Raw genomic sequence first — 23610 nt, forward strand, 5'->3', positions numbered from 1 at the left:
GTCTTAGTTTACACACAGATGCAATTATAAAACACAACTCTGGGGACAGAGAGATCTTGCCTTTCCAGGCTGATAGATCTGTCTCGTTACTCCTCTATTTCTCCCTGACGTGATCGTACCAGTACTTCTGCCTGGACTGGGCTGCTGTGAGGTCATGTACCAGCCCAGTCACTGCCTGCATTCTATCCCTGAATCTCAGAACATACTCCACCACAGAAGTCTCAGGGGCATGTAGCCCCCCTTCTCATTCTCCTCTAACTAAATCTCGGGGTCCCTGCACTTTGTGACCATACAATAACTCAAAGGGCGAGAAACCTGTAGACTCTTGGGGTACCTCCCGGTAACCAAATAACAGATGGGGTAAATACTTTTCCCAGTCTCTGCCCTCCGATTCTACAAATGTTTTTATTTGTTTCAAGGGTACCGATATGACTGGTAGGGGAACACGAGTAACATCCCCAGACTTACCCACCCTCTGGCAGACACGACAAGATCTACAATAATTGGCAACAGCAGTACCCATACCCGGCCAGTAGAAAGTGTGTGCCAACGTCAGCGGCTCTTTCCTGTACTGCCTCTCTCTCTCCTGGGCCCCTAGCATGCCTTTGGAAAGGGACTACCAGTACAAGATATCATTTTCCCAATATACCCGATGCCCATCTGTGTCAACACCTGTATGTTCAGCACGTTGTCTCAGCCCTTCAAGGGAAGGGTCACTGCGCAGAGCTCCCCAGAAATGCTCATTTCCCTCCTCCTCCTTAGGCTCACAGGATTGGGACATAAAGCTCACTGCTGATCCCTCATCCTTCTTAGGCTCACAGGATTGGGAAATAAAGCTCACTGCTGATCCCTCATCCTTCTTAGGCTCACAGGATTGGGACATAAAGCTCACTGCTGATCCCTCATCCCACTTAGGCTCACAGGATTGGGACATAAAGCTCACTGCTGATCCCTCATCCTTCTTAGGCTCACAGGATTGGGACATAAAGCTCACTGCTGATCCCTCATCCTTCTTAGGCTCATAGGATTGGGACATAAAGCTCACTGCTGATCCCTCATCCTCCTTAGGCTCACAGGATTGGGACATAAAGCTCACACTGCTGATCCCTCATCCTTCTTAGGCTCACAGGATTGGGACATAAAGCTCACTGCTGATCCCTCATCCTTCTTAGGCTCATAGGATTGGGACATAAAGCTCACTGCTGATCCCTCATCCTCCTTAGGCTCACAGGATTGGGACATAAAGCTCACTGCTGATCCCTCATCCTTCTTAGGCTCACAGGATTGGGACATAAAGCTCACTGCTGATCCCTCATCCTTCTTAGGCTCACAGGATTGGGACATAAAGCTCACTGCTGATCCCTCATCCTTAAATGTCCCCAGGGGCACACCAACCCCTCCCCCTAGCCCATCTCCACTAGGTTTTGGCATTGGCAATGCATTGTCACCACATTTTACAATACACCCCATTCCACTTTTGGTTCAGTCACAGGTAAACAATTATCAATCCCCTGCACCCCCTCCCAGTTACCACATTTCACAGTGTCTCCCAAAGTCTCGCACAGTACCTCAGAATGAACAGGGCTCTCTCCTAGCCCATCCGGTGTGCAGGTAGTGTCCTCTGGAGCATAATTACAGAGCATCCAACCCAAATCATTCCCCAGCAGAACATTAACAGGGATGTCCTCAGAGACCCCACCTCCCGCAAACCTTTGCCTGTACCCCAATCCAGGTACACACGGGCCATGGACACAGCAGGCCGCACACTTCCAATTCCTTTTAAAGCCATGGTTCTTCCAGGGATGATGTCCTCTGTATCCCCCACTTCAGGCCGCACCAAGGTAAAGGAGGCTCCAGAATCCCGCAAACCCACTGTCACCCGGTCACCCACAGTTACACTCTGCAGGTTATCCGCTCTTTTCTCCACCACTCCGGACACCAGAAGAACGGCTGTGTGTCCTCCAACTACTGGTGGAGAATTATTTTTGTTGGGGCAAGTGGCACTCAGGTACCCAATATTGTTGCATCTGTAACATCGGCGGGTGTCCCCCTGACCCAATATGGCTCCTGTTGCTTTTGGGAATGATGGCAAGAATTTCCCGGCTGACCTAGTGGTGCTTTGTGGTTGTGTGGCTCCCCTCCAGGTACTTGCTCCGGCTTGTGCAGATCCACGCTTTGCTGCTGGCGCCCGGTTGTTGGCGAAGTCATCTCCTAGTTCTGCTGCTTCCATGGCTGTCTTGGGCTTGCGGTCCAAAATCCACTCTCTGTCTTCAAAGCTCCGTGTTTGGAGAAACTGATCCAGGACCATCAAGTCCTCCAGGGCCTCATAGGTAGTGACTTGTAGGCCCCCAGTCCATTGCCTGAATGCAGTCCTTAGCTGACCTGCATGTTGAGTGCAGCTTTCTGTGGCACTTTGTTGCAAAGTCCGAAACTTTTTCCGATAAGTCTCTGGAGTCAGATTAAAACTTTTGAGCAGGGCAGATTTTATTGCCTCATAGTTGTCACGATTCGGCTGGCTGGAGGTGGATCCTCTGTGCCAGAGAGGGATTGGCGTGGACCGTGTTGGTGGACCGGTTCTAAGTTGCTACTGGTATTCACCAGAGCCCGCCGCAAAGCGGGATGGTCTTGCAGCGGCGGTAGCAACCAGGTCGTATCCACCAGCAACGGCTCAACCTCTCTGACTGCTGAAGATAGGCGCAGTACAAGGGAGTAGACAAGAGCAAGGTCGGACGTAGCAGAAGGTCAGGGCAGGCAGCAAGGATCGTAGTCAGGGGCAACGGCAGGAGGTCTGGAACACAGGCTAGGAACACACAAGGGAACGCTTTCACTGGCACAATGGCAACAAGATCCGGCAAGGGAGTGCAGGGGAAGTGATGTATAAATAGGGAGTGCACAGGTGAACACACTAATTAAGCCTGCTGCGCCAATCAGTGGCGCAGTGGCCCTTTAAATTGCAGAGACCCAGCGGGCGCGCGCCCTAAGGAGCGGGGCCGCGCGCGCCGGGACAAGACCGACGGGGAGCGAGTCAGGTACGGGAGCCGGGATGCGCATCGCGAGCAGGCGCCTCCCGCATCGCATCCCGGCTGAGAGAGACATTGCAGCGCACCCGGTCAGCAGGTCTGACCGGGGCGCTGCAAATGCGAGGAAGTTGCGAGCGCTCCGGGGAGGAGCGGGGACCCGGAGCGCTCGGCGTAACAATAGTCCTGGTCACTCTCAGAGGAAAGAGAAGCAAACACATCCAGAGCTTTCCCTCGCAACCGTGGGGTTAGATATCGTCCTCACTGTTCCTTAGGTAGATGGAACTGCCGGCAAACCTTTTCAAATCCCCTCAGGAACACATCCAGATAACCATCTTTCTCCAACATGGGGAAATGTTCCAAGCGAGGTTTGTGGTCTCCTTGATCCTGCACATCACTCCGTGCGGATGAAGCATCCCCTCTCAGCCTCAGAACCTCCAGTTCATGCCTTCGCTGGGCCTCTCTTTCTGCGGCTCGTGCCTGGGCCTCTCTCTCCTTGGCTCGTGCCTGAGCCTCTCTCTCTGCAGTTTGGTACTGGAGAAGCAGTTGGAGTTTCATATTGGCATCCACATTCCCAAGGTGTTGTAAGGCAGTCCGCATATAAGAGTCCAAGGCCTCATGTGGAGTACTGTCCTGATGGGGAGTAATGTTGTATTCCCCAGGAGATATCAGTCCTTGGATGGCAGTTCCAGCTGTAGGACTTTGCCTCATGTCACTCAGCTCTTCTGCAAGGGCATCATATTCCACAAGATCAGCAATAAGTTGTTCCTTGTTCTTTCCTGCAGTAGGGATGTCCTTTTCTTGGCACATTAGCTCCAGTGCAGGCTTGGACTGCTTGCGATATGCCTCCATATTTCAGAGATGAGACAGAGGAGGTAAAACAGGAGATGGGAAGGACAGAACTGTCTTGCACTCTTTTTGTATGTCTTTTAAACCAGCACTGAGCTCTGTCTTTGGAATTTACACACAAGAAGATGTATGCAATTTCTTTTTTAGTGCTAAGATTTCCTTACAGGTAAAATTCAGCAAGCACTAAAAGTCTCTAAATATGTCCCGACGCTGCCACCAGTTGTCACGATCACACCCTATTGGTCCAGCCAAGACATTAGAGAGAGTGTGATGGTGCAAGGGTTAAAGCCGCCAGACGTCTGGTCATCCACTACTAGTCCCAGCAAGCCACCAAATTAACCCTTAGATAAACGTGTTTCACCCGAGCTGCCTTCAGAAAGGTGAGCTCATATATTAAGAGATCAAAGACCAGAGCTGATTAATTAAACATTTAATCTGATAAAAAGTATCACAGTGCTGTGCATAAAAATAAACAAATGACATACAGTTACAAAAATGTATAAAAGAGTTTAGCAATCAAGTTCAGAAAAGTAAAAATGAAGTTCTTACAGCATTGATATTATAGCAGTCCATGAGAGTGAGTCTCCAGCTGTTCTTAGGATGGTCTTGTCAGCTTGGGGCACAGATCTTAACACCCTGACTCTAGCATTGTTAAATATTATATATCTCCTTTTTGGAGGGACTCCATTCCCCCCTCCCCTCTGATCCCACCAGGGGGGAATCTCTCTTCCTGGCCCTCTTATCTGGTTTATTATATGATGGGACCAGAGTGCAGGACTTCAAAGACGATGTAAACACACAGCCAGACCCCCCCCCCCCCCAATAAACTGCAATACACAAAAGACACAGGATACACCATCTGAATGACCCCTCACCCCCCCAGGTCTTAGTTTATACACAGATGCAATTATAAAACACATGTATGTTTCCATAATCAGGCCTTGGGCCTGACAGGTGGGCGCGGAGCTCACATCACATATGACATGTCTGGCAAGTCGCGCATATGCAGCACCTGGTTTGAGCTTTGTTTTTTTAGTATAGAATTACATCAATGGGACACAAGATGGCGGTATAGGACAGGAGTTGAAGGGATCTGTCCACATAACAATCTAAGTCAATCTCCAGCTATAGGCTGCTGGCTGCCCTAATAACAGTAGAGGGGGCTGAAATGGGAGACGCGGAGCACAGTTTGTTACTATAGCTTCCTGTCTGGTGGAGTCTCTTGTAGAAAGAGTGGAAGGGAAAGTCCCCAGCTAACTGGGTATAGCACAGCTGGGGGCGGTGTAATGGCGGGAGAGCTGACACCCCATTGATAATAGGGAGATGACTGCCGGCTGTGCACGTGGAGAAGCCCTACATGACAGAGAGTCCCACAGAGGTGGAGAAAGAGCTCCGTGTGGACCGCGGGTCAGAGAGGCTCTGTCACTGTGTTTTGTTATGTAGCCTGATGCTGCTTCTTACTCTGCCGTAAGCTGGGAGGACACATCTGTAGTCCACGTGGTGGGAGCAGAGGGGGGAGGAGAACAAGATGGCGCCTCACCTGAAATCTAATGTCCTGGTTAGGATGGAGCTTTGGGTCCCTGCAGATGGCCCAAGATGAGAGGTCGCACCCCCATTGTCAAATAGGAGAGACATCGTAACTCAGTATGCGGCAAGCCTGGCTCCCAAGCACTGGGGCTCCACCAGGTGTCTCACCGGTGGTGAGTACAGCGGGTCCTCTGAGAGAGAAGGTCCAGGGGGCAGAGATTAGCGCTGGATGCTGAAAGGGGCTCTTAGTTGGAGCCGAAGGTGCCTGCTCTCTATGCAGCACAAAGCTGGTAGATGTTCTCCCCTGCCGGCAAGCAGAACTCTGGTGGTAAGCTGATCAGTGGTGGCAGAGGGTGGATGGGGGCGCAGCACCTAAGGTCCTGACCTTAGATACTCCGCCACAACACTGCACACTCAGCAGGAAAAAAGATCTTGTGGTGCACAGAGTGGTCCCCCACAATCCGGGCCACACAACATGGTGGATCGAAGCGGTTGCACACCAATTTCACAGGAAGAGCTCTAAAGATGCGTCCGTTCTCCTCGGCTGCTAGCCACGCCCCCTTCACACAGGATTTTAATCTGGATTTCTTAGCTAAAAACAGGAGCGGAACTAACACCACAAAAAATTATAATGAAAAGATTTGATTAAAGGGGGGGGGGGGGGACTGATCAGTGTTGATGGCTGAAGAGATTTTCTACACAGTTTGTAGTTTATTTTTATATTTTTCACCTAATTTATTAAAAAGGTGAATATAGTCTGATAAATTAGGCGCAAGTTCACACGTGTCATGTAAAAATGTTGTTGAAAACCTTTTTTATATCCAGCCCAATGATGCTGTAGATTAGCGCCTAAATGCAAAAAGGCGCAAATAATACGTTCACAACCACTGCAAAAAAGGAACCAGGAAGTTCTCTACTACAGATGACTTTACTGAAAACGTCTCCACCAAAAGGAACGCAGAGGAGGCGCAACCACTGAACTGCGCCAAAATGTGTGTCCAACATACACAACAAAACCAGTGCACATCCAATGATAAATCTCCCCTGTGTGTGACCCCAGCCTAAGGGTTCTTGGTGACAACACAGAAGTGTCCTGATCCTGATAGGACAGAAGTGACACATGAGATACAATCAGTAATATTTCTAATGGAAATGAGGCCGAGGTAATACATAGTAATCACCAATCATTATCATCCATAGAAATCATCCAATCATACTGTAGTGTAGAGCTACAAGTCACTACTAAATGATACACAATAGCATTACATATTACTTCTCATTACCGTTATTTACCTACAAAGGTCACATGACCCCAGGTGCTGATGACCAAGAGATGATGTTGGCTTTAGCTTCTGCTTAGGTTTCATTATGAAGTTTATTCGAGGGTTAATTCTCACAACAGAACTTAGAAACATCACATTTTACTGTTACCTGAGATCTCAGATTTCCATTCTACATATTATTATATTTTTATAATTTATTATTTCATCTATCAGTCTCAAATGTGACTTTTCTTGTGTTCAGAAAATTGTGATTTATATATAAAACATATCCCACATTCTGAACATTGATACGGCTTCTCCCTTTTGTGAATTCTCTCATGTGTAAAAAGATTTCCTTTAGTTGTAAAACTTTTCCCACATCCTGAACACAAATATGGCTTCTCTCCTGTGTGAATTCTCTCATGCTTAACAAAATTTGATTTACTAATAAAACATGTCCCACAATGTGAACAAGAATACGGCTTATCTCCTGTGTGACTTCTCTCATGCTTAACATAATTTGATTTAGTTGTAAAACATTTGCCACATTCTGAACATGAATATGGTTTATCTCCGGTGTGAATTCTCTTATGTATAACAAGATATGATTTTTGTTTAAAACATTTGCCACATTCTGAACAAGAATATGGCGTCTCTCCTGTGTGAATTCTCTCATGTATAACAAGATATGATTTTTGTTTAAAACATTTACCACATTCTGAACAAGAATACGGCTTCTCTCCTGTGTGACTTCTCTTATGCTTAACAAGATTTGCTTGACTTGTAAAACATTTAGCACATTCATAACAGGGATATGGCTTCTCTCCTGTGTGAATTCTCTCATGTATAACAAGATCTGACTTATTCATAAAACATTTACCACATTCTGAACATGAATATGGCTTCTCTCCTTTGTGATTTCTCTCATGTTTAACAAGATAAGATTTAGTTGGAAAACATTTCCCACATGCTGAACATGAATATGTCTTCTCTCCTGTGTGTGTTCTCTCATGTTTAACAAGATCTGATTTACTTACAAAACATTTGCCACATTCTGAACATGAATATGGCTTCTCTCCTGTGTGAATTCGCTTATGTTTAACAAGATCAGATTTACTTATAAAACATTTGCCACATTCTGAACATGAATGTGGCTTCTCTCCCGTGTGAATTCTCTCATGTATAATAAGCTGTGATTTACGTATAAAACACTTCCCACATTCTGAACATGAATATGGCTTCTCTCCGGTATGAATTCTCTCATGTATAATAAGATCTGATGAGCATTTACAACGTTGCCCACATTCTGAACACACATACAGCTGCTTTCTTGTGTGACTTTTTCTGTGTGTAACAAGATCTGATCTTTTTAGAAAACATTTCCCACATTCCTCACAATATAAACCTTTCCCATGATCTGTCCTTGTGGTAACAATGTGTGGTTGGTCAGGAGAAGGTTCCTCATGATCAGGTGGATTATTATAGGATAGATCTGGATGGACATTAGGGGTAAGGAGGTCTTCTCCTGAGGAGCGCTCCATCATATCTTCATCTTCTCCTTTATCATTCAGGGATAACATGAAGTTTCCCTCAGAATTCTTACTGGGATTTTCTGTTGGGATAAAAATGGATTATGGGAAATGTATAAAATATTATTAGGTTGGAAACACACATGAAGTTTTGATGCAGTTTTTGATGGTCACCTGACCCCAGAAGAGAATACAGAGGAGAGGAGATGATCCCCCCTTTATAGTTTCCTTCTTTTTGGGGTCACTCCGGGCACTGACTCTAGGGAATGTTCACCAGAGATTTCTCTACTTATAACAGAATTTGGAAATATGTGTCTAGATGTAATTTAGATGTCTCCCCTCCCCCAACCATTACACCTCCTAAACTACAGGACTGTTCACACCTGACAGGAAGGACTCATCCATTCATGCTGCTTGTACCCAATTATTCCCTCTCCCCCGGGGCCACAGAGATCTGGATCCATCTGATCAGGTGAGGTTTCTGCTCAGTGAGACCATTTTTGGCTCTTTTGCCCCCTGGGGTCTCCCCTTTCTGTTCCCCTTAGATACAATGGGCAGGGAGCTGGTTGTCTGCTGTTGTAGCCCATCTGTGCTGAGGAGCGGTGAGTTGTGGGTTGGGACATGTTAGGTGGACCCCAGCGTTGTGTTTGGTTGCACTTTCCTGACTATGCTCCGCCTCTTCCTTAGAACGATTCCTGACATCCTCCTCTGACCCTTTAGGTGACAAGTTCTTTCTGTCCACAGGATCCCCTTTCCCTGGATGTTTTCCCTCCATGGCCCCATTCATGGTCGACTCCACACAACTGCACAAGGTTGGGAGAGACATCCGGGCCCCAATGACCTCACTCCAAGTCCTCACATCACTGGATTGTCCCAGAAAATGTGGATTCACACTGAGACCGATCCCCAGAAAACTCATCCCTGGATTTTATGTTCCAGAGTCAGAAGTCTTGTGTCCGTACAGGGGAGATCAGATCATGGGGGCCGAGATCTAATAAAGGGGCCGTATACTGTATATACACAACCTCCATATATTGTATATACACAACCTCCATATATTGTGGGGCCATATACTGTATATATACAACCTCCATATATTGTGGGGCCATATACTGTATATATACAACCTCCATATATTGTGGGGCCATATACTGTATATATACAACCTCCATATATTGTGGGGCCATATACTGTATATATACAACCTCCATATATTGTGGGGCCATATACTGTATATATACAACCTCCATATATTGTGGGGCCATATACTGTATATACAACCTCCATATATTGTGGGGCCATATACTGTATATACACAACCTCCATATATTGTGGGGCCATATACAGTATATATACAACCTCCATATATTGTGGGGCCATATACTGTATATACACAACCTCCATATATTGTGGGGCCATATACTGTATATACACAACCTCCATATATTGTGGGGCCATATACTGTATATACACAACCTCCATATATTGTGGGGCCATATAATGTATATACACAACCTCCATATATTGTGGGGCCATATACTGTAAATACAACCTCCATATATTGCGGGGCCATATACTGTATATATATATATAACCTCCATATATTGTGGGGCCATATACTGTATATATACAACCTCCATATATTGTGGGGCCATATACTGTATATATACAACCTCCATATATTGTGGGGCCATATCCTGTATATACAACCTCCATATATTGTGGGGCCATATACTGTATATACACAACCTCCCTATATTGTGGGGCCATATACTGTATATATAAAACCTCCATATATTGTGGGGCCATATACTGTATATATACAACCTCCATATATTGTGGGGCCATATACTGTATATACAACCTCCATATATTGTTGGGCCATATACTGTATATATACACAACCTCCATATATTGTGGGGCCATATACTGTATATATACAACCTCCCTATATTGTGGGGCCATATACTGTATATATACAACCTCCCTATATTGTGGGGCCATATACTGTATATACACAACCTCCATATATTGTGGGGCCATATACTGTATATACACAACCTCCCTATATTGTGGGGCCATATACTGTATATATACAACCTCCATATATTGTGGGGCCATATACTGTATATATACAACCTCCATATATTGTGGGGCCATATACTGTATATACAACCTCCATATATTGTGGGGCCATATACTGTATATACACAACCTCCCTATATTGTGGGGCCATATACTGTATATATACAACCTCCATATATTGTGGGGCCATATACTGTATATATACAACCTCCATATATTGTGGGGCCATATACTGTATATATACAACCTCCATATATTGTGGGGCCATATACTGTATATATACAACCTCCATATATTGTGGGGCCATATACTGTATATACAACCTCCATATATTGTGGGGCCATATACTGTAAATATACACAACCTCCATATATTGTGGGGCCATATACTGTATATATACAACCTCCATATATTGTGGGTCCATATACTGTATATATACAACCTCCATATATTGTGGGGCCATATACTGTATATATACAACCTCCATATATTGTGAGGCCATATACTGTGTATATACAACCTCCATATATTGTGAGGCCATATACTGTGTATATACAACCTCCATATATTGTGGCGCCATATACTGTATATATACAACCTCCATATATTGTGAGGCCATATACTGTGTATATACAACCTCCATATATTGTGGCGCCATATACTGTATATATACAACCTCCATATATTGTGAGGCCATATACTGTGTATATACAACCTCCATATATTGTGGGGCCATATACTGTATATATACAACCTCCATATATTGTGGGGCCATATACTGTATATACAACCTCCATATATTGTGGGGCCATATACTGTATATATACACAACCTCCATATATTGTGGGGCCATATACTGTATATATACAACCTCCATATATTGTGGGGCCATATACTGTATATATACAACCTCCATATATTGTGGGGCCATATACTGTATATATACAACCTCCATATATTGTGAGGCCATATACTGTGTATATACAACCTCCACATATTGTGAGGCCATATACTGTGTATATACAACCTCCATATATTGTGAGGCCATATACTGTGTATATACAACAGCTATATGAAACAGCTGGATGTAAAAAGGTATTGAATGCTCAATGCCTGCTCCCCTTGATTGGTTGTGCGGACAGGCACAACACTGGAAAGCACCTTATAGGAGTAGGTATCTGGGTGCAGCCAGCCGTCTGTCCCACTGTGGCAGAGAAGAAGTTCTTGGCAGGAGGGTAGCCTGGCAGGGTTAGCCTCACTAGCAGGTAGAAAAATCCGACTAAGATGCTCAAAGGTGAAAACCCACAGAGTCTTGATGTGTAGATTTAAGTATTGTCTTTATTGTGAGCATAAAGGCAGTACAATATAGGACAACGTGTTTCGGAGGTGTGTCCTCCTTCCTCATGTCCATTACAGGGGTACAGTTCCACACCTGTATTTATACACCATTGTAAATAAAAATGTTGTCAGGAGTTCGGGTCACAAGGTCATGTGTGGCGTCATCCCGCCCCGTAGCTCGCACCCTGCCACTGTGTTAAGAACTTGTATAGAGTAGCTTTAACATCAAGGATTTTTTGCTCATTGAAACCAATAGACTCTGTGGGACCTATGGTAAAGTAATATGAATGTGGTAATGCTAAGCAGGGAAATGCGAGGCTGAATGGTGCATGGGAGACTCAGAGGTAGGATCGAATCCCCGGCTGGTGTAACATGTAATAAACAATGTGGTTAAAGTTTAGTTGGTATAAACTTATGTAGGTCACTAGGTCAACGAGGTGACTATATATGGAGATCTAGGTTAATTGAAATTGTCATATCTGTATTAACCCAATAACGACCATGGACGAGTATAGATGTCCAGGTTGGCGGGCATTCCGGCACCTGGACATCTATACTCGTCCATTATTCTCGTGGGTGCTGCCCAGTGCACCCACGAGATCGCGACAGGGACTTGGCTGTATCACACAGCCGGGACCCTGCTGCACTACCGGGACCGAAGTAAACTTCGGTCCCGGCAGTTTTAACCCTTACAGCTGCGGTCGGAAGTGACCGAGGGCTGTAAGTATTATGACAGAGGGAGGGTGGGCTCCCTCTGTCTCTCCTGCAGCACCCCGGAGCATCGCGGGGTGCTGCTGCATACCTGGGCAGCCGGGGGTCCTACAAAGACCCCCAGGTCTGCCCTGGGTATTGCCTGAAAGGACGTGCCAGAGGCATGTCCTAATATGCTGCCTGCTAGTGAAAACTGGCAGGCAGCATATAACTGCAATGCTTTGGAATACTAAGTATTCCAAAGCATTAAAAAGTGTAAAAATAAATAAAAATGTAATAAAAGTGTAAAAAAAAAGAAAAAAAAATTAAAAATACATTTATTAAAAAAAATGGCATAATGTGTAGGATCGCATTGGCCGACATGTAATATGCTGCGGATGTCCACCATGTGATTCTACACATTATGCAGCAGTCACGGTAATGAGCTCCCTGCTGCGGCTGGGTAGCTTTGTGCGTCCACTCATAGCTGCGGATTTCCCGCCGGCAGTCATGAGCGGACACACTGAGCTACCCAGCCGCAGCAGTAATGGATATATTCGCCATGAGCGGGTGCTTATTCCCACAACATGGCGGATATATCCATCAGGAGCCTTAACTGTCACAGACAGACGCGTTATACTGCTAGCCGACCAAGGACCAATCAGAGAGGTCCCTGGTCCAGCCAATAACTTGAAGGGGTGTGGTATATAAATGGGGTCACTTGTGGGGGTGGGGGTACTGTTCTGCCCTGAAAGCCAAATGGCGCTCCTCTCCTTCTGAGTCCTACCACGCGGTCAAGGAACCATATATGGCCAAAGCGGGGGTATTTCCGAACATGGGACAAGCAGCTAAATAAAATATAGGGGGCATTTCTTTCAATATCAGAAGTGATGTACAAAAAATATGCCCCCCAAATGATGCATTTGTGAAAAATTCAAATTTTTAAACACTGACTTTGTAATAATTCCTGCCAAAAAACTATGGTGTTAAAATACTCACTGTACCCCCTAGCGAATACCTTGAGGGGTCTAGTTTTTAAAATGGGGTCATTTGGGGGGGGGGGTGTTCCTATGTTCTACTACCTTTTTAATTTCTGCAAACCTTGCATAGCACATAAAAAAAGATGTACTTTTCAAATTTTCAACATTTCAAGTTAAATTGTTCGGCTTCTAACGAATTGAAAATGTTAATTAAAAACAAAAAAATGACGTCAAAATAAAGTAGACATCTGAAAGTATAAGTTTCATAAACTATTTGGTCAGTAAGTATAAATATATGCAACCTATTAGTGTTAAAATAGCAAAAAATCTTAATTTTTTGTAAAAATGTCAAGATTTTTTACATTGTAGAAAAAAAAAAAAAAAAAAAAACTACAAATGCTATCGTCTTACTTTTACTATGTACATGAAGGACGACTTGTGACAAAAAAACAATGTCAGAATTATCGTGATTGGCAAAACGTTACCAGAGTTATTCTCTAATAAAGACAGACATCCCCCATTTGAAAAAACAGGCCTGGTCTTTCAGGGGCGTACAGGTTTACTTGTATTGGTCCTTAAGGGGTTAATTGGTGTGAGAAAGTAAATAGAGGCATGTGAACTGGGACTGTGAATGGGAGAGGAGCCGGAATGGTTGTAATATACTAGAACAGGGCGGTAGGTAGAAGCAGAGACGTACGAATTGCTGTGTTAAGATGTAGATATTGGTGAAGATGACTGGGTGATGTTAGGGAGGAAACCTTTTTTGGGATGTTGGATGTGTTAGAGGGAAAGGCTGATAGGGGGCCATGATGGTTAATGAATCTCCCAACCCCATCCCTCATCATGGCCCCCTATCAGCCTTTCCCTCTAACACATCCAACATCCCAAAAAAGGTTTCCTCCCTAACATCAGCTTTTCATCTTCACCAATATCTACATTTTAAAGGGGTACTCCACTGGAAAACATTTTTTTTTTTTAAATCAACTGGTGCCCGAAAGTTAAACAGATTTGTAAATGACTTCTTTTTTTAAAAATCTTAACCCTTCCAGTACTTATCAGCTGCTGTATATTCCAGAGGAAGTTCTTTTCTTTTTGAATTTCCTTTCTGTCTGACCATAGCGCTCTCTGTTGACACCTCTGTCCATTTTAGGAACTGTCCAGAGCAGCAAATCCCCATAGCAAACCTATCCTGCTCTGAACAGTTCCTAAAATGGACAGAGGTGTCAGCAGAGAGCACTGTGGTAAGGCAGAAAGAAAATTCAAAAAGAAAAGAAATTCCTGTGGAGCATACAGTGGCTGATAAGTACTGGAAGGGTTAAGATTTTTAATTAGAAGTCATTCCCTGGTTGAACTTGATGGACGTATGGCTTTTTTCAACCGTACTAACTATGTAACAAATCTGTTTAACTTTCTGGCTCCAGTTGATTTGAAAAATTTTTTTTCCAGGGGAGTACCCCTTTAACACACCAATTTGTAGGTCTCTGCTGCCATCTACAACCATTCCGGCTCCTCTCCCAGTTCACATGCCTATATTTACTTTCTTACACCAATTAATACAGATATGACAATTTCAGTTATCCATATATAGTCACCTCGTTGACCTAGTGACCTACATAAGTTTATACCAACTTAAGTTTAACCACATTGTTTATTACATGTTCCACCAGCCGGGGACTCGATCCTACCTCGGAGTCTCCCATGCACCATTCAGCCTCGCATTTCCCTGCTTAGTAGGGATCGACCGATTATCGGTATGGCCGATATTATCGGCCGATAATCACGATTTTGGGCATTATCGGCAATTATCTTGCCGATAAGCCGATAATGCCCCGCCCACCGCACCGCGACCGCCACCCCCTCGACCCGCCGCACCTCCGACCCACCGCACCGCGTCGCACCTCCCACCGTGATGCTATGCGGTATACCGGTATGGATTTTTTCCCATACCGCTATACCGGTCGGGCCCCTCCCCCACCCTCGGAGTCAATAAAAAAATTAAACTTACCCGTAATGGGGGTGGTCCAGGCCATCCTTGCTTCATGTAGTGTCCGGGGGCGTTCCGGGTGGAGGGTGGTCCGGTCCGGGCTGTCCTTCTCCCACGGTCTTCTTCTCCACTCCGGGCAGGCTCCGGCCTAGTACGCTGCATAGACGCCGCTACGCCGTGACGTCAGGTGCGTCGTTTATGTGCAGCGACGTCTATGCAGCGTACTAGGCCGGGGCCTGCCCGGTGTGGAGAAGATGACCGCCGGAGAAGAAGGACAGTCCGGACCGGTTCACTCTTCACCCGGAATGCCCCCAGACACTACAGGAACGATGGATGGATGGCCCGGAGCACCCTGGCAGGTAGTGGAGAGAAGCGGGTGGTGGTGGCCTATGGCCCCACAAAAGCCACTGCAGATCATTCATTTAAAGCGCCCGCTTTAAATCAATGATCTGCAGCGGTGTCGCAGGGGGTTAAATAGCCGATAACTTATACCGGAATATCGGTATAAGTTATCGGCTATCGGCCCTAACCTGCACCGATTATCGGTATCGGCCCTAAAAAAACGATATCGGTCGATCCCTACTGCTTAGCATTAGCACATTCACATTCCTTTACCATAGGCCACACAGAGCCTATTGGCTTCAATGGGCAAAAAAATCCTTGATGTTAAAGCTACTCTATACAAGCACCTGACCTTGTGACCTGCACTCCCGCCAAAATTTTAATTTACAATGGTGTATAAATAAATACAGATGTGGAACTGTACCCCTGTAATGGACATGAGGAAGGAGGACACACCTCCGAAACACGTTGTCCTATATTGCACTGCCTTTATGCTCACAATAAAGACAATACTTAAATCTACACATCAAGACTCCGTGGGTTTTCACCTGTGAGCATCTAAGTCGAACTTTTCTACCTGCCAGTGAGGCTAACCCTGCCAGGCTACCCTCCTGCCAAGTACTTCTTCTCTGCTATAATCAAGGGAGATGCCAGACACCTGACCATCAGCCGGGGCCCCTATCACCATCCATTGTGGAGCTTAAGGGGTTACACTAAGTTCTCTGCTCCCATGGGATAGTGCGGCCGTTCATCACATCTGAGCCCCAAATCCTGATGCTGCCCCTAGTGTTCTACCTGGAGCATGACAGGACCCATAGATGACCTTGGAGAGGATCTCTATATAGTCACCTCCCTCAGGTCCTGACTATACATAACACAGGGGATCACTGGGGTCTGAAGGGTTAATGTCATGTAGATCTAAGGTGGAGCCTCCCCTGAAGACACCTCTGAATTCCCTCTGTAATCCATTACTACATCCCTGGGACAACACCTCCTGGAAACATTACATACCTGGGACAACACCTCCTGGAATTATCACATACCCGGGACAACACCTCCTGGAAATATTATATACCTGGGACAACACCTCCTGGAATTATTACATACCTGGGACAACACCTCCTGGAAATATTATATACCTGGGACAACACCTCCTGGAATTATTACATACCTGGGACAACACCTCCTGGAATTATTACATACCTGGGACAACACCTCCTGGAAATATTACATACCTGGGACAACACCTCCTGGAATTATTACATACCTGGGACAACACCTCCTGGAAATATTATATACCTGGGACAACACCTACTGGAATTATTACATACCTGGGACAACACCTCCTGGAAATATTACATACCCGGGACAACACCTCCTGGAAATATTACATACCTGGGACAACACCTCCTGGAATTATTACCTACCTGGGACAACACCTCCTGGAAATATTACATACCCGGGGTAACACCTCCTGGAATTATTACATACCCGGGACAACACCTCCTGGAAATATTACATACCCGGGACAACACCTCCTGGAATTATTACATACCTGGGACAACACCTCCTGGAATTATTACATACCTAGGACAACGCCTCCTGGAATTATTACATATCTGGGGTAACACCTCCTGGAATTATTACATACCTAGGACAATACCTCCTGGAATTATTACACACCCGGGACAACACCTCCTGGAATTATTACACACCCGGGACAACACCTCCTGGAATTATTACATACCTGGGACAACACCTCCTGGAATTATTACACACCCGGGACAACACCTCCTGGAATTATTACATACCTGGGACAACACCTCCTGGCATTATTACATACCTGGGACAACACCTCCTGGAATTATTACATACCTGGGACAACACCTCCTGGAATTATTACATACCTGGGACAACACCTCCTGGAATTATTACATACCTGGGACAACACCTCCTGGCATTATTACATACCTGGGACAACACCTCCTGGAATTATTACATACCTGGGACATCACCTCCTGGAATTATTACATACCTGGGGTAACACCTCCTGGAATTATTACACACCCGGGAAAACACCTCCTGGAATTATTACATACCGGGGACAACACCTCCTGGAATTATTACATACCTGGGACAACACCTCCTGGAATTATTACATACCTGGGGTAACACCTCCTGGAATTATTACATACCTGGGACAACACCTCCTGGAATTATTACATACCTAGGGTAACACCTCCTGGAATTTCCTCCTTCACTTCCCTCGTACACGGGGGATCAGCCCAGAAATCCGTCTCCTCTTCTGGTTCATCTTTAACCTCAACTTTAATATCCATCAAATCTTCAACCTGAATGCCAAAAGGAAATTTAGTTCGCTCCCTTTATGGACATATTATGGGGAGACTATAAGGACCCCCCTATAGAGATATAGGATCAGCCTCATCTACCTGATGATTCTCTGGGACATTTCCCTCTGGACAGTCCTGGGAATACAGAGGGCGGGGACACCTCTCGAGTGGATTTCTATCAATGACTCCATCTGTAGGGAACACACAGTGATGGATAGATTATTCCATGTGATGATCAGATGATGGGTGTAGTAGTATCTAGGAGACCCTCCACCAATAAAAGTCTCCCCCTCCTTACACTGCTGATCGGCCCAGAAATCCGTCTCCTCTTCTGCTTCATCTTTAATCTCAACCTTAATATCCATCAGATCTTCACCCTAAACAGATAGGAAGAAAATGTAAGTTGATCTTGGGGTCAATAACTTTATCGTCATATTTTGGAGACTTTAGCGCCATCTACCTGATCCTTCTCTGGGACATTTCCCTCTGGACAGTCCTGGGAATACAGAGGGCGGGGACACCTCTCGGGTGGATTTCTATCAATGACTCCATCTGTAGGGAACACACAGGGAATGAATACATCAGCTCCTGTATATCCATCTATATATATCATACACTTCTCACCTCTAGGTTATTTATCAGGCCTCAATAACAATGTTCTGCCCCTCCCCCACTTTCTGATAAAACATCAGATAATCCAGTCAGACCTGCAGTGAAATCCCAGGCCCGAAGCTGCTGGTCCCTACAGAGACTCGGCTGTCACTCCTTCCTCAGGGGAATCCATTGTCAGCAGGTGGAGGAGACACAGACATTTCGGTAATAAATGGGTCATCTGGGGTAGAAATCTGGTCTCTGATCCCTTATTAGAGGATTCTATATGTCCACAGAGGGAACGCACAGTTGCGGCTTCGTCTTCTATCAAACTTTCTGTAGTAAGAAAACGACTGCTCCAAAGTGTCCTCCACTAGGGACCATGTGGGATAAGTCTCTATGTCTATATAACCACAAGTTCTCTGTCATGTGACGACTATTCCTCTCTCAGAGGTGAATGAGGGGTTAAATATCTGTGGGGCCATGACAGTACACAGACAGACAATGTACGCCTCTTCAGGCTGGAGGAGAGGTTACCCCGGCTGCCCGTATTTTGCTTTATAATAAATTGAGAAATATATATGAGCCTCACCCAGTGGAGGGCGGACACATGACCCATCCTCACCATGGAACACGACTACAGATACAACCGGCCATTCAGCTCTACAGGAAGAGATAGAAATGGGGGAGGGGCGGCTGGGCCTAAGAATCTGTAAGTATTAGAGAAAATATTGAGGGCAGTTCAGACCTGTAATAAATCCCCCAGAGATCTGACCCTTCATGTGGGGAGATTATAATGGGCGACGATCTCAATAACGTGTAACGGAAGGAGGATTCCCATTACTTATTCTATGTTGGGGGGAAAGGCATAGTGGGGGTGCCAACTCCTCTGTTAGGTAGGGTGAAGTGGGGGAGGGGGGCGCCAACTCCACTGTTAGGTAGGGTGAGGATTATTTCAGGACAAGTTATTTGAGGAGGGTAACACTGTATTTCTCTTTATTACAATAATTATTCCCTCATGTCGGCCATGTTTCCCAATATGGCAGCGGCCGGTCCACACAATTCTACACTACAGATATGAGGGCCCTGACTAGACCCTGGGACAACACCTCCTGGAATTATTACACACCTGGGACAACACCTCCTGGAATTATTACACACCTGGGACAACACCTCCTGGAATTATTACACACCTGGGACAACACCTCCTGGAATTATTACATACCTGGGACAACACCTCCTGGAATTATTACATACCTGGGACAACACCTCCTGGAATTATTCCATACCTGGGACAACACCTCCTGGAATTATTCCATACCTGGGACAACACCTCCTGGAATTATTCCATACCTGGGACAACACCTCCTGGAATTATTCCATACCTGGGACAACACCTCCTGGAATTATTCCATACCTGGGACAACACCTCCTGGAATTATTACATACCTGGGACAACACCTCCTGGAATTATTACATACCTGGGACAACACCTCCTGGAATTATTCCATACCTGGGACAACACCTCCTGGAATTATTACATACCTGGGACAACACCTCCTGGAATTATTACATACCTGGGACAACACCTCCTGGAATTATTACATACCTGGGACAACACCTCCTGGAATTATTACATACCTGGGACAACACCTCCTGGAATTATTACATACCTGGGACAACACCTCCTGGAATTATTCCATACCTGGGACAACACCTCCTGGAATTATTCCATACCTGGGACAACACCTCCTGGAATTATTACATACCTGGGACAACACCTCCTGGAATTATTCCATACCTGGGACAACACCTCCTGGAATTATTCCATACCTGGGACAACACCTCCTGGAATTATTCCATACCTGGGACAACACCTCCTGGAATTATTACATACCTGGGACAACACCTCCTGGAATTATTACATACCTGGGACAACACCTCCTGGAATTATTACATACCTGGGACAACACCTCCTGGAATTATTACATACCTGGGACAACACCTCCTGGAAACATTACATACCTGGGGTAACACCTCCTGGAATTTCCTCCTTCACTTCCCTCATACACTTATGATTGGACCAAATATCCGTCTCCTCTTCTGGTTCATCTTTAACCTCAACCTTAATATACATCAGATCTTCAACCTGAATGAACAAGGAAAAAAAATGCCAAAAAGAACCTTAGTTCGCTCCCTTTATGGTCATATTATGGGGAGACTATAAGGACCCCCCTATAGAGATATAGGATCAGCCTCATCTACCTGATGCTTCTCTGGGACATTTCCCTCTGGACAGTCCTGGGAATACAGAGGGCGGGGACACCTCTCGGGTGGATTTCTATCAATGACTCCATCTGTAGGGAATACACAGGGAATGAATACATCAGTGCTGGATAGATTTCTATGTCACTAGGTAGTGAGAGTGATATCTATATATATGTCTCTTCTTACCTTGTGATGTGAGGGGCCGGTGATCCTCCATCATGACTATGTCCTGGTACAGATCCTTGTGTCCTCCAACTCCTACACTGAATAATAGACAGCGATGTCCTAATGGGGTCAGTTCTGGAAGAAGAGGAAGAAAAAGGGGAAGAAGAGGAAGAGGAAGAAGAGGAAAAAGAAGAGGAAGGAGAAGAGGAAGAAGGGGAAGGAGAAGAGGAAGAAGAGGAAGAAAAAGGGGAAGAAGAGGAGGAGGAAGAAGAAGAGGAGGAGGAGGAAGAAGAGGAGGAGGAGGAAGAAGAGGAGGAGGAGGAAGAAGAGGAGGAGGAAGAAGAAGAGGAGGAAGAAGAAGAGGAGGAAGAAGAAGAGGAAGAAGAGGAGGAGGAAGAGGAGGAGGAGGAGGAGGAAGAAGAGGAGGAAGAAGAGGAGGAGGAAGAAGAGGAAGGGGAGGAAGAAGAGGAAGGGGAGGAAGAAGAGGAAGGGGAGGAAGAAGAGGAAGGAGAGGAAGAGGAGGAGGAGGAAGAGGAGGAAGAGGAGGAAGAGGAAAAAGAGGAGGAAGAAGAGGAAGCAGAAGAGGAACAGGAAGAAGAGGAAGAAAAGGGGGAAACAGATGAACATGAAGAAAAAGGGGAAGAAGAGGAAGAGGAAGAATAGGAAGGAGGAAGAAGAATAGGAAGGAGGAAGAAGAAGAGGAAGAAGAAGAAGAGGAGGAGGAAGAAGAGGAAGAAGAGGAGGAGGAAGAAGAAGAGGAAGAAGAGGAGGAAGAAGAAGAGGAAGAAGAGGAGGAAGAAGAAGAGGAAGAAGAGGAGGAAGAGGAAGAAGAGGAAGAAGAAGAGGAAGAGGAAAGAGAGAGAGAGAGAGAGAGAATGTTTGAAGACAAATATAAACATGATGTAGCAGAAAGGTGAAGCCGTTTTCCATAGGAAACAATCAGATTTATATTAAGGTAAAAGGAAACGGTGAAGATGTAAGAAACAATAAGATGGTAACAATGGCCGAAATCTCATCATGTGACCAAGATCAATAACATCCAACAAAGGGATAACAAAATAATAACAGAATATCTGTTCCCCTAAAACCTGGGGGACAGGCAGTATATAAAGCTGGGTGACGGGCAGTATATAAAGCTGGGTGGCAGGCAGTATATAAAGCCGGGTGGCAGGCAGTATATAAAGCTGGGTGACGGGCCAGTATATATAAAGCTGGGTGGCAGGCAGTATATAAAGCTGGGTGGCGGGCGGTATATAAAGCCGGGTGGCGGGCGGTATATAAAGCTGGGTGACGGGCCAGTATATATAAAGCTGGGTGGCAGGCAGTATATAAAGCTGGGTGGCGGGCGGTATATAAAGCTGGGTGGCGGGCGGTATATAAAGCTGGGTGGCGGGCGGTATATAAAGCTGGGTGGCGGGCGGTATATAAAGCTGGGTGGCGGGCGGTATATAAAGCTGGGTGGCGGGCGGTATATAAAGCCGGGTGGTGGGCAGTATATGAAGCTGGGTGGCGGGCAGTATATAAAGCTGGGTGGCGGGCAGTATATAAAGCTGGGTGGCGGGCAGTATATAAAGCTGGGTGGCGGGCGGTATATAAAGCTGGGTGGCGGGCGGTATATAAAACGGGGGCGGGCGGTATATAAAGCTGGGGGGCGGGCAGTATATAAAGCTGGGTGGTGGGCAGTATATAAAGCTGGGTGGCGGGCGGTATATAAAGCTGGGTGGCGGGCAGGATATAAAGCTGGGTGGCGGGCAGTATATAAAGCTGGCGGGCAGTATATAAAGCTGGGTGGCGGGTGGTGTATAAAGCCGGGTGGCGGGAAGTATATAAAGCTGGGTGGCGGGCACTATATAAAGCTGGGTGGCGGGCACTATATAAAGCTGGGTGGCGGGCACTATATAAAGCTGGGTGGCGGGCACTATATAAAGCTGGGTGGCGGGCGGCATATAAAGCTGGATAGCGGGTGGCATATAAAGCTGGGTGGCGGGCACTATATAAAGCTGGGTGGCGGGCGGTATATAAAGCTGGGTGGCGGGCGGTATATAAAGCTGGGTGGCGGGCGGTATATAAAGCTGGTTGGCGGGCGGTATATAAAGCTGGGTGGCGGGCGGTATATAAAGCTGGGTGGCGGGCGGTATATAAAGCTGGGTGGCGGGCAGTATATAAAGCTGGGTGGCAGGCAGTATATAAAGCTGGGTGGCGGGCAGTATATAAAGCTGGGTGGCGGGCAGTATATAAAGCTGGGTGGCGGGCAGTATATAAAGCTGGGTGGCGGGCGGTATATAAAGCTGGGTGGCGGGCGGTATATAAAGCTGGGTGGCGGGCGGTATATAAAGCTGGGTGGCGGGCGGTATATAAAGCTGGGTGGCGGGCGGTATATAAAGCTGGGTGGCGGGCGGTATATAAAGCTGGGTGGCGGGCGGTATATAAAGCTGGGTGGCGGGCGGTATATAAAGCTGGGTGGCGGGCGGTATATAAAGCTGGGTGGCGGGTGGTATATAAAGCTGGGTGGCGGGCGGTATATAAAGCTGGGTGGCGGGCGGTATATAAAGCTGGGTGGCGGGTGGTATATAAAGCTGGGTGGCGTGCAATATATAAAGCTGGGTGGCGGGCAGTATATAAAGCTGGGTGG

General features: G+C 46.0%; 1 protein-coding gene across 1 annotated transcript in view; it reads right to left on the reverse strand.

The window, feature by feature from the left end:
- LOC130306231 (uncharacterized) overlaps nt 1-23610 on the reverse strand; it is an 870792-nt gene that overhangs the window by 373009 nt on the left and 474173 nt on the right. The window contains exons 12-15 of the mRNA XM_056552075.1: nt 20571-20694; nt 18415-18506; nt 18253-18331; nt 18054-18145 (exon numbers count right to left, since the gene is read on the reverse strand). Of these exons, the coding sequence (XP_056408050.1) occupies nt 18054-18145; nt 18253-18331; nt 18415-18506; nt 20571-20694 (387 nt within the window). The remainder of the gene's footprint in view (nt 1-18053; nt 18146-18252; nt 18332-18414; nt 18507-20570; nt 20695-23610) is intronic.

The sequence above is a fragment of the Hyla sarda genome, chromosome 1, assembly GCF_029499605.1.
Source record: "Hyla sarda isolate aHylSar1 chromosome 1, aHylSar1.hap1, whole genome shotgun sequence".
In the NCBI taxonomy this organism is placed as follows: Eukaryota; Metazoa; Chordata; class Amphibia; order Anura; family Hylidae; genus Hyla; species Hyla sarda.